The 16323-nt window shown below is 37.1% G+C and overlaps 1 protein-coding gene across 1 annotated transcript; it reads right to left on the reverse strand.

Annotated features, from left to right (window-relative positions):
- Nucleotides 1-101: 101 nt before the first annotated feature.
- Nucleotides 102-16101, reverse strand: LOC134659477 (uncharacterized). The gene is made up of 10 exons (XM_063515120.1): nucleotides 15986-16101; nucleotides 14260-14346; nucleotides 13738-13828; nucleotides 13276-13394; nucleotides 8840-8932; nucleotides 7866-7958; nucleotides 5814-5909; nucleotides 3958-4299; nucleotides 2782-3078; nucleotides 102-1285 (listed from the first exon to the last, which is right to left on the reverse strand). The coding sequence occupies exons 1-10, from the start codon at nucleotides 16092-16094 to the stop codon at nucleotides 102-104; spliced, it is 2511 nt and encodes an 836-aa protein (XP_063371190.1). The 5' UTR covers nucleotides 16095-16101.
- Between the last annotated feature and the right edge of the window lie 222 nt (nucleotides 16102-16323).

Raw genomic sequence — 16323 nt, forward strand, 5'->3', positions numbered from 1 at the left:
TAAATAATACGATGAATGACAGGAGGGCCTTTAAAAAATACTTTCAAAAAGGATAATAAAAATAAAACTAGAGAAGGAATGTGTTTAAACAATATTTATTTTTAATCTTTAGTTGCTTTTTGTCGTAAGCGGTGAGCTTTGTATTTTTTATACGCAGTGACATGCAAAGTATGCATTTTCAAAATGTATTTCTCCTCAATTTTACCATTTAAAATTCTGTTTATGATATTACACCAGTTGTGTACTTGCAACCGTATTACTAAAGTCATAAAATATTTTTTTATTAATATTTTATGACTTTTACAGCCCAGCCAAGACAACTCGCAGCGTGATTTTATTATAGCAATGATTTTTTTTTTAATATCATTTGAATGGCATGCCGCGTTTAAATAATTATGTATTATTTGGGCACATTCTCTATACAAACATACCATTCGCGAATTTGGGTATTTCAAATTGGCATTTTTCAATCTCTTATACTCCCTATGTTTTATGTATTCATGGATCCCTTGCTTTTCTTCAGTTGTATAACTTTTTGCGCATTCATTACAGTTTGCTTTTTTTGTTATTTTTCGGCATATGTATCCCGCCGTATACGCGGACGTTTGGACGTTCATTCTCTCCGTTACAACTTCTCTATAATTCATTTTGTCCTGACGGAACAAGGTGACTGAAGACGATGATGGCGTATTTACATTTCTGGGCCAGTTTTCTTTCTCATCCTGAGGTGATGTAGTGAAGAACAGATTACTTAAATTGATTAGGGTTTCGCCGTCATCATCTTCACAGTTCATTGATGTGGACTGTGGAGTCAAGATATTTGAGAGGACTATAGATTTAAAAGAATATATAAAAGTGTTTGCGTCGGGATTTACATTTCTGTAATTAATTGCTCTTATACGACCAAAGAAGTTTTCGATCGGATCCTGATTGACAAAACGAGGGTAAAAGTATTTGACTTTGTATGTAGAAAATAATATTTTTGATAATCCTAGGAAACTTTTTAATGTGGTTATCCACCCTTCCAAGCACGGAACGCGTACATGCCTTGGCTGGCCATTACGTATCGCTAGTTTGCTGTTACGGTCCAAAAATGTCATACTTTGCAATGTTCTTATAGCATTTAGCCAAAAATCCTTATGGCTTGAAGTTTCTTTGACGGCACATCTGAGTTTGCCTTTGCCTTGGCCCGGCGATCCATTGACGCTGTCAAAAAGCTCGTCAAAAAACAAGACGACCTCAGCTGTCGTCTCCATCGTCTCTTGTGGACTATTCACTCGTTTGTCTGAAATAATAAATTGGTATCTACAATGATGCTAATAAAACTACATATGTAAAATACAATTATATTATAAGGTAAACGTACTGGTGCTGTCCCAGTACATGTCATCTTGAAACTTAAGTCATTGTCAATAGAGGTGACAGCAGGGTGTCATCTAGTGGGCATTCGAATGTCGAGCACTAGTACGTTTACCTTATTTAGATTTTATAAACATGCTATGCAAATAATGCTCATTGACGGCATTATTATTTAATATCTGCAATGTCTTGTCAGCAGCAAAATTTGCTAAGCGGGCGAGGTGTAAAGTGTCATTCTATGGAACTTGCTAACTATGTAAACAAAAGTCACTAGTAAATTGACATTCAGAGACAATTTCAGTATGGCGGCTTGTTTACATAGTTAGCAAATTCCATTGAATGATACTTTACAGAATGATCTCAAGGTAATTGTGAACACCTCGCCCGCTTAGCAGCTTCTGCTGCTGACAGTACTATACCGTAAACAGTTATTTGACAGTTTTCACAGATTATTATTTATTAGTTACCATGGAAGGTAGAGGTATTTGTTAGCGGGAGGTTTTGTTTACTGTTTGTGCTAATGACGCCCCCTACGCAGATTTTTGCGTTGCCCTATTGGTTAAATTCTGTTACTAAGTAACCAAATTAACTATTAAATTAAATTAAAATGTATGGTTAATAGTTACACTATTGTCTTAGGTTTACCTGTAAAGATAGTTGTAAGTGTGGAAAAAAAACAAAGACGGCTTCTTAACTATACTAGAAATATGCGAAATAAATAATGAAACTCGTTGTGTATGTAAGTGGAAACATGTCATAATAGTCACAAGTATCCATAGGACATAGCATTACTATAGTACTGGCGAGCAGCCCCGGCTTTGGACGGGTTATACGAAACATTTACATTTTTAACCTTCGTCAAGAATCAGTCATTCTTCAATCAAATCGTCAATCAGTGATTCTTAGATAAGATTATCAACAGAGTATTGATAGCACGAAAACCGCATGAAAATCCGTTCAGGAGTTTTTCGCGAACATACATACTGACAGACGCGGCGGGGGACTTTGTTTTATAAGTGATTTTTCAAATAGGATACCTACAGATGTCAACTCAATACAATTTTACAAGATGACAGCTATCACCATACTCAAGTTATTCAAAAGTTATAAGATTAGGACTAAAACCCATACCATGAGTCACTGACAGTGTCTAGACTGACATATATGCTAACGTCATCGTAATTTACTTTCTATACATCTCGCTCGCACTAATACGCGTTTATGTCAGTGCCAAACTGGTGGTAGCGGCTGTGCATGATGTATTCAAATGCGTCGTTTTCTAGCAAAATATGTCACATAGTCGACTTTAAGAGAAGATAACTTTTAATAGTCACAATTTATCCCTAATCCTTATAAAAACTTTTGGACGATATAATAAAAATAAAGTTGTTCAAATACATAAATATAACTTGGTAGACTTACGAACACTGTCGGTAAATTTCAGCATTGCAGCAGTTCGGGCGCTTAAAACTTGAGCCGCCATTTTTACTTTCATCTTTTTTATCTTCTTTGGGTCGACGTGATCTGCCGTCAGTCTTGGTAGCGCTCTAGTGTGACCGCCTTGCATGTCCGTGTCGTACACATATAAAATGTCCTTCCACGACGCTATTTTCCCATTGTAGACAATATCCTTGTCCAGAAAATTGTTCCTGATGGATTTTAATAAATGTGGTGGGTCATGAAATATAAATAAATCATGTCCAGCTACCTGTACTGTATCTGAAAAGAGTGAAATTAAAAAGTTAGAACCATAATCTATGTGTTTTTAATGTCACAATCTATTTTACGAAGTTATTATAACGGTAAAACTAACTTTTATTATTGAGTATAAGAGTTAGGATATGACTGTTAGATAGGAGTATTAATTGTTTTTTTATGAAATCTGTTTTGCGCTCCTACTTTTTATAACAATTATAAAAGTCAAACGTAGGAGGCCATAGCTTTCCTTAGTATACACCAAATTATGTAAAAAAAATTTTTACACTGTCAATATCCAGAGAGGAAAATGGGGACTATGTTTGTACTTAGAAACAACCGTCCCCTTTCCTCTTAATGCAATAGGTTTTTTCACGATATTTATTCCCAAAGAAAACAAACAGCCTATTGTAAGAAAAACAAAAAATTTGGTAAAACCCACCACATGGTCTTTCTTCGGGTGTTTGTAGTCGAGCGGTTGTAGCTTGAAGATTTTTAAAACATGACCGGAATGTTGACCCCTGATCACACACTAGGGCAAGAGGTATCAGGCCAGCCTCAGAAAGCCTTGGAATGATTTCTTTTAATATCCTTTCCAAATCTGGTGCAGAGACAGTTCCGGCACAAAAATAATAGACTATGCTTTGTCTCCACGATGAGCAGATGCCTCTAACCATAAAGACAAGAGCGTGGTCGGCAAATTTTTGCTTGCGTTCTCCCGCTATTTCTTCAAAGCCGTTTATAACATCTTTATTCTCATTGTAGATCAGATGTGGCGTCAGTGCTACTTCATCAAAAACCAATGAACACAATCTCTTTGACGTGTCCCAGTTTTTCGTGCTCTGTTTAAGGTGATCGAAGACTTTTTCATTTATTCCACATTCGAATACAATTTTTTGCGACAGACGCGCGCTAATGTTCTTTTCGTCGGTAAAGCAAAAATATTTTCTAATAATTTATATCCCTTGGGACTTTGCTTCATCAACGCGAGCGCGAATAATTTGTCTTGAAAAGTAAATCTTCTTGCCATCTTGTTTTTTCTTGCAAGTCTCAGTTGCATTAATAAAAAGGCCTTAGCCTTTTTGTTAAGTTTTTCAAAATCCTGAAGAATATCTAGGCTTGCATGTTCATGTGCACTTTGGAGCCTCTCCGCTGCTGTTTGGCCGAGACTCTCTGCAGCGATTTGTTTCGTCTGTTTTATGAAGCGTCGAGTTTTTGAGTTAAACTCTCGTACTGACGAAGTATCTGAAATAAATTGAATTAATTAATGATTTACATATTTATTTACATATCTATAGAATGGTTAGGTATATTCAAAAATATGATTGACAACTCGAATGATGAACAATAATTTTAACTATAAATTTTATATGTCCAACTTTTCATTATTGATACTAGCTTTAAATTTCGACTATTCTTGCAATAGTTATCTGACATACATACATCATACTACCTATACTATCGAGAGCATTTTACAAACTCAATAAAGTTGCGTTGTTTTATTACAGAGATCATAATTATGTCCACCTTCAGTCACCATCATCGGGCCAGCTTAATGGTTTAATTGACGTCAAATATATGTTTCCATTTTTAGGGTTCCGTATCCAAAGGGTAAAAACAGGACCCTATTACTAAGACTCCGCTGTCCGTCCGTCCGTCCGTCTGTCACCAGGCTGTATCTCACGAACCGTGATAGCTAGACAGTTGAAATTTTCACAGATGATGTATTTCTGTTGCCGCTATAACAACAAATACTAAAAACAGAATAAAGATTTAAGTGGGGCTGCCATACAACAAACGTGATTTTTGACCGAAGTCATAGAGAAATATAGTAAGACAAGAGTGCTCACTCCATACATCAGTTCAGACTATTAATTTCAGAGTCTACATCTAGCATCGAGTAGCGGAACTATCAGTACTGCTACTTGACAATAGATGTAGCACCGACCGGAAAGTCTTATCTCAATAGCATAAGACTTTCCGGGCGGTGCTACATCTATTGTCAAGTAGCAGTACCTACTGATAGTTCCGCTACTCGATGCTAGATGCTAATAGTCTTTTTGGTACTAAAACTGATGTATGGAGTGAGCACTCTATGTATTTTTTTCTCTATGCCGAAGTTAAGCAACGTCGGGCGGGGTCAGTACTTGGATGGGTGACCGTTTTTTCGCTTGTTTTGCTCTATTTTTTGTTGATGGTGCGGAACCCTCCGTGCGCGAGTCCGACTCGCACTTGGCCGGTTTTAATTCTGTTTCGGGTTCAAATTCTGGTAAGGACATTTTATTTGTGAGTTCATCACAAATATTCGCTGCTGAGTTACGGATGTTTTCTATGTATTTAAGTATTTATCTATATCTATTATTCATATAATTGTCGTCTAGTAGGTACCCACAACACACTACAATCCTTATTGAGCATACTCTAAATCGATTTGTGTAAGATTGATGTCCATATTTTTTCTATTGCCCTTACCGGGATTCGAACCCATGACCATCGGCTTCACAGGCAGGGTCACTACCCACTAGGCCACACCATTCGTCCAAAAAAAATTAAACAAAAGTAACACAGTGAAACAGTGTAAAAAAAAATGTACACTGTCAATATCCAGAGAGGAAAATGGGGACTATGTTTGTATTTAGAAACAACCGTCCCCTTTCCTCTTAATGCAATAGGTTTTTCACGATATTCATTCCCAAAGAAAACAAACAGCCTATTGTAAGAAAATTACATAATATATATGGAAATGGATCGAAACACACCTTTCGTGGTAAGTCGCTTTGACGTGTGGGCCAACGGGGCATTCGTGGACTCTTTGCCGGTGACAGGGTCTGACAATTTGTCAGTGACATGTTGTTCTGAAAAAGGCAGAATATTTAATGATTTTTTGTTCGTTACCTATTAATATTTCGATATCCTCGTCGCTAACTCTAACTGGCGCACGGTAGTGTTCGGTAAATCGTATAGGCAAATGCACATCCGTGTAAAGTATTTAATACTAGTGGCTCTATGAGCTGTAGACCTTGCGAGCACAGCTTAAAACTGAATAAATGTATGGCAAAAATATTTATTAAAATATAGGTATAGTACATGTAATTTAAACAAAAAATTAAAAACTACATAAAGCTACAAACAAAAATGAAACGAATATGCTTAACCCGCGCTTGATAAATAAAAAAGACGAAATTTTTAACTTTTTCAAAATAAAAAAATAAAGTAAAAAACAACTATACGAAATTTAAGTATAAAAAAAATACAAAAAGTTATGTAGCAGTATACAATTACTGGGGATGGAACCAGGGACCTCCCGATGCAAACAAAAAAAGCGAACGTTTGCAAAATACGCCATTATAGTTCTTACTAACGCTGATGAAATTTAGCTACTCATTCTCAAGTAAAAACTAAATATCTAAATACCGCCAAAACCAGCGATATAAATTTTCTGAATTTTTGGCCATTTAATCTATAAACATATCTCAAAAAGAAAAAACTCTTATGATACCGATACGACTATTTGTTTAGGCGGGAGCTATCACGACTCTGCCATTTTGAAAAATTTCCAAAAACCGGATCGACAAAAAATTTTATTCAGTCATAGATTTCGGTCACAAAATTTCACGAAAATCGGTTAAGAATTGCGACCTGTAGAGGAGAACATCCGGACATACAAAAGCAAAATGCCCGAGTCAAAACGTAGACTGTTGTTTAAATTACATGTACTTTACCTATATTTTAATAAATATTTTTGCCATACATTTATTCAGTTTTAAGCTGTGCTTATTCGCAAATATCATATGGCCTGGTCCTTTGGGGAAATAGCTGCGATATTGATAAAATATTTATTCTGCAAAAAAAATGCATCAGAATTCTAGTAAACATAGATCAAATGGAGTCGTGTAAACCCTACTTTATCAAACATGAAATACTGACCGTTGCATCTATGTACATATTCGAATCTTGTAAATTTGTTAGGAAACACTTAAACTTATATTCACTCAAAGATACAACCCAAATCAAAAGAAATAATCGTAATGTTAATCAACTAAAACTGCCTTTTTCGAAATTAAAACTTGTCACATGTAGCCCCCATTATATGACTATAAAAATCTATAATCACCTTCCAAACTCTATCAAGGATCTGGAAAATCTAAGTCAATTTACAAAACAGCTGAAACTGTTTTTAATTAGTGGATGTTTTTATAATATTAAAGAATTTTTTGATCCAGCCAGTAAATGAAAATATTACCGTGCTTTGTTTATGTAAGGAAATAATGTAATACTGCTATCAAATGATCATGTGTGAATGTATGTATAATATAAATTTAATGAAATGTGTACAAATTGTAATTAAATCACCTACTTGTAGCCCTCTTATATTGCCGTGCCCTTGCAGGGTGTCACATGTATACCTTTATGTTCGATTCCATCCATGTTTGTAATGTGATATGCAATAAAGTATTCTATTCTATTCTAGACCTTCGCTACGCTTCGGTCAAATAGCATCGCCAACTTCTCAGGCTGCGCTTCCAACAGAGTCGTGATCATCATGTACCAATAGGAACACTTCATTTACCTATCCTCGCTCAGCACATCACTAATGGATACAGCTCAGCGTGCAGCGGAGAGATTTATGTACATGTACAACCAAACAAGGGAAGAATGTGTCGCCTCCCCGCGCCCGCGCCCCCTCGCTCGTGTGAGCAGCCCGAGGGCTGATGCACACTACACACTACACACCCAAGCCGCGCTACGAATTCACGCACTGCTCAGCTTCCCTAATTTGACTTCAGTGAAAATATAGTTTGAAAACACACCTGCTGAAATATGTTCCTCGGAGAATTTACTTGTACCGGCGACATTGTACCGGTGGGTGATGTCCATCAATGGCTTTCTGGAGCGAGAGAGTCCTGAAAAAGATAAAAAATGTAGTAAATACCGGTACCTACAAAGTTCTCGACGAGAAACATACCATACGATACGATACTCTTTATTGCACACCTCACCAAACTCGTAGTTTACAATAAATGTACAGTAATATAAACAAAGACAATAGAGGTAACGACGGCGGTCTTATAGCTTAAGAGCGATCTCTTCCAGACAACCTTTGGGTCTCGGAAACAATAGAATTATGTAGATTATACGGTAGATGGCCCAAATAAAAAAAATGGGAAAAGTCGAATTGAATAAATATTGTAAAATAAATAATTTGTTGCTAATCCATCATTAAGAAAAAAGTAAACAATAAAAGAGGCCTTAACCACAGAGCGGACACGCCATACATCAAAAATCATTTGCGTTTAAATATGTGAACGGCACGTCTGTACACGCGTCATTGTGTGAGTAAGTTACTTAGGGCTGACACTCGGCAAAAGCTCGGCAATCTGCTGTCGCGGGGCGAGGTAATCTGAGTCGAGGCGGGGCGGTGCGTGTCCGTTCTGTATGTTAATACTATTACTTATTCTGTACCTCAACAGAGTATTTGTTTAACGGAAGGGTACCCAACTGTCCGGCTCCGATTTGATTTATTTTTATATATGTTATAGAGTCTAAAATAACAGACACGTATTTTTTTTAGCTGTCCATACTCACCCCACTGGGAGAAATTGGCCTCCAAAGTAGTGAAAAGTGACAAAACGCTCTAACTTCTGTAGAGAGTTTTGTTCAAGCAAATTGCTAGTTAATTAAAGGTTTGAATATATCTTGAACATGAAAAAATAATGGACACGTGTTTTGTTATTTTGGCTCAAACTATATTTAACAAAAAAATAAGCACAATGACAATACTAACCTTCAATGCTATGTTTAGCACTGACTGTTGTTGACTGCACTGTCTGCACCGTCGACGCAGAAAATGGGTGGCGTTCTTGTAAAGAGACGTCAGCTGCAAAAGTAGTTTCACGTTTAAGAGGCCGGTATCGATTTTAGTCGCAAAAATGTAAAATTGATAGATTTAGTCCATGAAATTGTACACCTTTTGTTACGTAATAGAAATAACAAGTACTGGTATCTATTAGCACGTCTTCTTATCTTGCATTTGTACAGATCATTTTTTTGAAAACTGACTCACTAAATTAGTAATGATTTTTTTTCTGATGGACGTTTAGGTAAACGCGCGTGAAGTACTGATTTAGTCGATCTTATTTGTAAATTTCGTAAAGTTTGGACTACTAAATATGGTGATTTTGTATTACACATATCCTATACTCCAATTTGCATAGACTACATTTTTGTTATATGATACTGAACGAGAGTAAATGAAAGTTATACGAAATCAATTTTCACCAGAAATTACTTCAAAACAAGTGAACATTTTTCGTGAAAATCGACTTAATTTCAACGTAATATTGATACTTAAACAATCTACAACATTTCCTGAAACTGTTCTTATACATCATTTTTTATAATTTTTAACTATAATTTTATGATGAATTTTTAAAAACTGCCCCTTCTCGTCACCTATTGCCGGTGACGCACGCTCGGGACCTTATTATTAAAAGGCAAGATGAGAAGACGTGTTAATAGAAACCAATACTTGTTATTTAGATATTACGTAACAAAAGGAGTACAATTTCAACGACTAAATCTATCAATTTTACATTTTGGCTCTAAAATCGTTAACGGAGCCTTACATTAAATAAAACGTAAAGCAAAAAAATGAATATCAAATGAAACTATTATTTCGTGCTAGGTTTCGAAAAACGCATAGACAGACCTTGCACGATAACAGCCGACCATGCATGATCTAGTTTACTTTTTAATAGGGAACATTACGCGAAACTCTGCGTAGGGGGCGCTATTACCACAATCCATCACAATCTGAAGGTGATACAGAGGCAGATAACTAAATTTAGATTTTCGCGTTTCCCGGTAGGCCCTTTGTAAACAAACCGCCTTGATGTATCAATGTCACAATTTTTATTGTCTGTGAAAACTTGTCAAAATGGTTTACGATAGGTGCTAGTGCTGCACTCTGGTGGCAGAACATTGCAGGAATAGCCCCTAATACGGGTTCCCCTCATCTGGCATAATATTGTTTGTCAGAAATACATTTCGCATAACATGTATCGCAGAAACACTTTTAGTCGAATGATAATTTTACATAACTATTACTTGGCATTACTATTTACTACGCATACAATACATTTTGCAGCATATCATTAAGCAGAAGATTACTGTTGCCGACTTTGATTTAGCATAATTTTATGTACCATAACCATCCTGCAGCATACTCTTATGGCATAATGATTTTTTCTGCTAGCAGAAAAGTGGGTTAAGTTAAGTAAGAACTGCGACCCCAACAAAATTGGACGTGTGCCAGAAAAGAAGGTTAGGTTATGTTAGAATGGCGACCTCCTACAAAAACTAATGGCTGTCAGATAAATAGGTTAGGTTAGAGCTGCGACCTCCTACAAAAACGAACGGCTACCAGAAAAGTAAGATCAACTGCCATAAAAAGCGGCCAAGTGCGAGTCGGACTCGCCCATGAAGGGTTCCGTATTTAGGCGATTTATGACGTATAAAAAAAAACTACTTACTAGATCTCGTTCAAACCAATTTTCGGTAGAAGTTTACATGGTAATGTACATCATATATTTTTTTTAGTATTATCATTCTCTTATTTTAGAAGTTACAGGGGGGGGGACACACATTTTACCACTTTGGAAGTGTCTCTCGCGCAAACTATTCAGTTTAGAAAAAAATGATATTAGAAACCTCGATATCATTTTTGAAGACCTATCCATAGATACCCCACACGTATGGGTTTGATGAAAAAAAAAATTTTGAGTATGGGGAACCCCAAAAATTTATTGTTTTTTTTTCTATTTTTGTGTGAAAATCTTAATGCGGTTCACAGAATACATCTACTTACCAAGTTTCAACAGTATAGTTCTTATAGTTTCGGAGAAAAGTGGCTGTGACATACGGACGGACAGACAGACGGACAGACAGACAGACGGACAGACAGACAGACAGACAGACATGACGAATCTATAAGGGTTCCGTTTTTTGCCATTTGGCTACGGAACCCTAAAAACAGATTATGTTAGAGCATACTAGGAACTGCAGCACATTGGTAAGTCAATTAAAACCATTTATAACATCACCTTTAATGATAGCTTTATGCCACCAAAATAGTATGCAATATGTATGCAATACATTTATCTGCGCAATCAATATTCGTTTAAAATACTATTATGATCATCAACAGTATGCCAAAGTATGGTTCTGGATTATAAAACTCTGCGAAGCGATTGTATGCTAAATGATACTATGCGAAAGGTAATTCTGCCAAACGACATTTCTGCCAAGTAACATTATGCAATACAAATATATGTCAAAAAACTTTCTGCAACACATTAGTAACTCATTTCTGTTTTTCCCTTATGGTTGATTGGTAGAGAATGCCTTAAGTTAAGGCATTAAGTAAGTACATTTTTCTACATACAATAAAGTTTAAATAAATAATAAAATATGTCTAAACTCTAATAGTTATTTACAGTACATATGTTGGTACATATCGTAAATAACTCATACAAGTGCGGAAAGTAGGAAATTCGCAACGAGTGGTGGTTCGCAACTCTCTTCGGTCATGTTTTATTTTATCGCCACTCGTTTCGAATTTCCTCTTTTCCCCACTTGTATCGTAAATAACTATTTTTGGTTTAACCAAGACTTTAAAACATACTCTAACTCGAAAATTAAAAACTACGTAACACTACAACTAAAATTCTAAATAAAAAACCAGCCAAGTGCGAGTCGGATTCGAGCACCTAACGCAAAAAAATAACGTTTGTTGTATGGGAGCCCCACTTAATTTATTTGATTCTGTTTTAGCTGTTAAAACTGTGTAATGAACAGTTTGGTTTCCAAGAAGGTTTAGGTACTGAATACGCAATCCTAACGCTGAAGCACACTGTTGATTACAATATCAATAGAAAATCGCCTATATACGCATGCTTCCTGGACTTGTCCAAAGCTTTTGATCTTGTGTCCTACGATCTACTTTGGAACAAGTTAAGGAAGACAGGCGTGGCACCCGAGGTTGTCAGTCTTTTTTCATATTGGTATGGTAATCAAAAGAACAAAGTGAGGTGGGCAAATGTGTATTCTGACGAGTACTCACTCAGCTGTGGTGTAAGGCAGGGAGGGTTAACATCGCCAAGGTTATTTAACCTATATGTTGATCAGCTGATTGGCGAGCTGAGTAGCATGCATATCGGTTGCCGCCTGGATAATATCAGCGTAAATAATATAAGTTATGCGGATGATATGGTGCTACTCAGCCCGTCAAAAGCTGATAAAAATATGTGAAAGGTATGCGGATGCGCATGGCTTAAGGTATAATGTGAAGAAAAGTGAGTTCATGATTTTCAAAGGTAGGAACAAGTTGCCACTATACATTCCGCCACTTCTTTTAAACAGTACGCCTTTGAAACGAGTGACAGAATTTAAATATCTGGGCCATGTGCTAGCCGAAGACCTTAAAGATGATAAAGATATAGAACGTGAGCGAAGGGCATTGTCCGTTCGCGGCAATATGCTGGCTCATAGATTCATTCGTTGTAGTGAGCCTGTAAAACTATCTCTTTTTAGAGCGTACTGCCAAAGTTTCTACACGAGTGGTCTATGGGTCAGTTTTACGCAGCGGGCGTACAATGCACTAAGAGTGCAATACAATAACGCATTCAGGGCCCTGTTGCGGCTCCCTCGCTATTGCAGCGCGTCGGGTATGTTTGCCGACGCGGCCGTCGACGATTTCTGTGCAATAATACGGAAAACGTCGGCGTCCGTTATACGACGCGTGCGAGGGAGCATCAACAGTATCCTGCAGATGATCGCGGACAGGCTGGACTCGCCCGTCCTCGGTCGCTTCATGGATCTACATGTTATGCGGAGTTCATGGGATACATGAGGCGGCAGAGGGGGGGGGGGGAGAGTCGCAACTTTTATTTTAATGTGTAATTTGGGTACGGAACCCTAAAAACTGGCCCCAACTCGGTGCTTTGTGGCAAGGTGCCAAGAAGGCAGGCGGCACTGCCGCGCTGGACGGCAATGCCAATGCTTTGCGCGAGGTAAGAGCCAGCCCTTCTGTCAGCCGTCGCCTCCACGAGGCGCATCGCCAGCTCTTTGAAAATGCTGTGGGCGCCAGGTCCAGTTAGGTAAATAGAATAATGAGGTAAGTATTCAGTTTTCTTTTTCAAAGCCAAAACTTTAAATACTGACCTTCAACGCTATGTACTGCAGTGACTGTTGTTGACTGCACTGTTGAAGGAGAAACTGGGTGTTGACGTTCTTGTAAAGAAACATCCGCTGAAAAATAAGTTAAGTACTTATATCCAAATCTTCAATGAATCAGAGTGTAAGCAATTATTATATTATTATCACAGTTACACTATCAGACTATCACTAGTAAATTGGATGACAATTTGACAATGCAACATTATGGTATCATCAAGATGATCTGATGATGGAGGCAGGAGGTGGTCATAGGAACACTGTAATAAAACAACGCAATCTAATCATGTTTGATTTTGTTGGAATTGTCTCGATAAATAAGTACTAAATGCTTGACACGAGGCGCATCGCCAGCTCTTTGAAAATGCTGTGGGCGCCAGGTCCAGTTAGGTAAATAGAATAATGAGGTAAATACTCAGTTTTCTTTTTCAAAGCCAAAACTTTAAATACTGACCTTCAACGCTATGTACTGCAGTGACTGTTGTTGACTGCACTGTTGAAGGAGAAACTGGGTGTTGACGTTCTTGTAAAGAAACATCCGCTGAAAAATAAGTTAAGTACTTATATCCAAATCTTCAATGAATCAGAGTGTAAGCAATTATTATATTATTATCACAGTTACACTATCACTAGTAAATTGGATGACAATTTGACAATGCAACATTATGGTATCATCAAGATGATCTGATGATGGAGGCAGGAGGTGGTCATAGGAACACTGTAATAAAACAACGCAATCTAATCATGTTTGATTTTGTTGGAATTGTCTCGATAAATAAGTACTAAATGCTTGACACACATACAGACAGACGCACGAGTGATCCTATAAGGGTTCCGATTTTCCTTTTGAGGTACGAAACCCTAAAAAAGTAAATTCAGCTGTAAAAGCACAAATAAAATCTATCAATAATTAAATTTTTGACAGAATACTTATTTCGACCCAAAACTTAAACGGCAGATATAGGTACTAACCTTCAATTTCAAGCTTAGCAGGTACTGTTGTTGACTGTATTATTACTGGAGAAACTGAGTGTTGAACCTCTTGTAACGAGACATCAGCTGCAAAAGAAGTTGAACATAATATTAATAATATTTATGATGCTGTCCATAATATAACTAAATAATGTACTATGTACAGTCTAATAAATAAATAAGACCGACAACCTTAATACAAAGCCGCGAGAATCGTAATTTTTTGTAGATGACATATAATATATTATTATATATTTTTTTAGTTATTTGCATATAATTCAAAATTGCACGGAGTATCTTACATGTAACTGGAATCACAACATCATATTATATGACATGGGCGTACGCACGGTGCGGCAAGGTGGGGCACGGGCGTAGCCAGGTTTTAGTATCGGGGGGGGGGGTTCAAGAAAATAAAAGCGGCAAAGTGCGAGCCGGACTCGCCCATTAAGGGTTCCGTATTTAGGGGATTTATGACGTATTGTTTAGGCGGGAGCTATCACGACTCCGCCATTTTGAAAAATTTCCAAAAACCGGATCGACAAAAAAAAATTATTTAGTCATAGAATTCGGTCACAAAATTTCACGAAAATCGGTTAAGAATTGCGACCTGTAGAGGAGAACATCCGGACATACAAAAGCTAAATGCCCGAGTCAAAACGTAGACCTTCGCTACGCTTCGGTCAATAAGAGAATGATAAAACAAAAAAAATATATATGATGTACATTACCATGCAAACTTCCACCGAAAATTGGTTTGAACGAGATCTAGTAAGTAGTTTTTTTTAATATGTCATAAATCCCTAAATACGGAACCCTTTATGGGCGAGTCCGGCTCGCACTTGGCCACTTTTTTTCTATTTTTGTGTGAAAATCTTAATGCGGTTCACAGAATACATCTACTTACCAAGTTTTAACAGTATAGTTCTTATAGTTTCGGAAAAAGTGGCTGTGACATACGGACGGACAGACGGACAGACAAACAGACAGACAGATTATTACAAAATTAATCTTCTGTTTTTCTTTTTAAATATATCCACTACTTCATTCGCATCAATTTCGATCCGATAATCGACGATGGCGGAGAAATACAAAATCCAAACCACCGTATACTAGGTAATAGTTAGTAATCAATGAAATATGCCGCACGCCTGTTCTTATTTTAATTCTATGAATGTTAATATTCTGAACTTTTCGGGGGGGGGGGTTTGAACCCCCAAAACCCTCCCCCTGGGTACGCCCGTGAGGTGGGGCAGTTGCCCCACCCTGCTGTCTGACCCGAAGTTAAGAATTTTTAAAAATTGGACCTTGGTTCATTGAATCTTGATTAATAAGTTTATTTACTTCTGCCCCGCCCCTTAACACCCCTTAACAAATTCTGGGTACGCCCATGTTATATGATTAATGAATTAGGTGTAGATAAGTGTATTGTGTATTGTATCAGTTTTGTCACCAGTGCCAGCTACATTGCATAATACACATCACACAAATATAAACAACAAATTAAACTAAAAAAGTCCTGGCTACAGCCCACATAAAAAACATTACAATAAATCTTAAAGTTGTCATCATCAAAATCAATGTGGCGGACTATTAATATGAAACATATTATATAAACTGATTGAAAGACCACACTGATCATAGCCATATGAGTTTCAGTTAATGTTATGACTAAACTCTCTTTCTGTAGACAAAAGTTTATGTGCAAAAGAAAATGAATTCTCACCTTCATTAGGTTTTGGTGCGGCAGTCTCTTGACTCGTAGAAGGAAGTGCATAAAGATGTTCATGTAAATGAACATCACCTGCAAAATATATGATGATAATATAGGCCATCTAGTAGTTTTTGATGCATAAATAGATAATGTTTTGGTGTGTTCGGATGATGGGTCAAGCTGTGTGGGCTGCATGCATACATCAGTCTACCTATAAGTCAGATGTATGCGTGCCCACCAAGCTTGGTATCAGCGAATTATCCATACTTCCCTACTAATATTATAAATGCAAAAGTATGTCTCTCTGTTACCTCTTCACACTTAAACCGCTGAAGCGATTTGGGCAAAAT

This window comes from Cydia amplana, chromosome 25, assembly GCF_948474715.1.
Source record: "Cydia amplana chromosome 25, ilCydAmpl1.1, whole genome shotgun sequence".
Lineage (NCBI taxonomy): Eukaryota > Metazoa > Arthropoda > Insecta > Lepidoptera > Tortricidae > Cydia > Cydia amplana.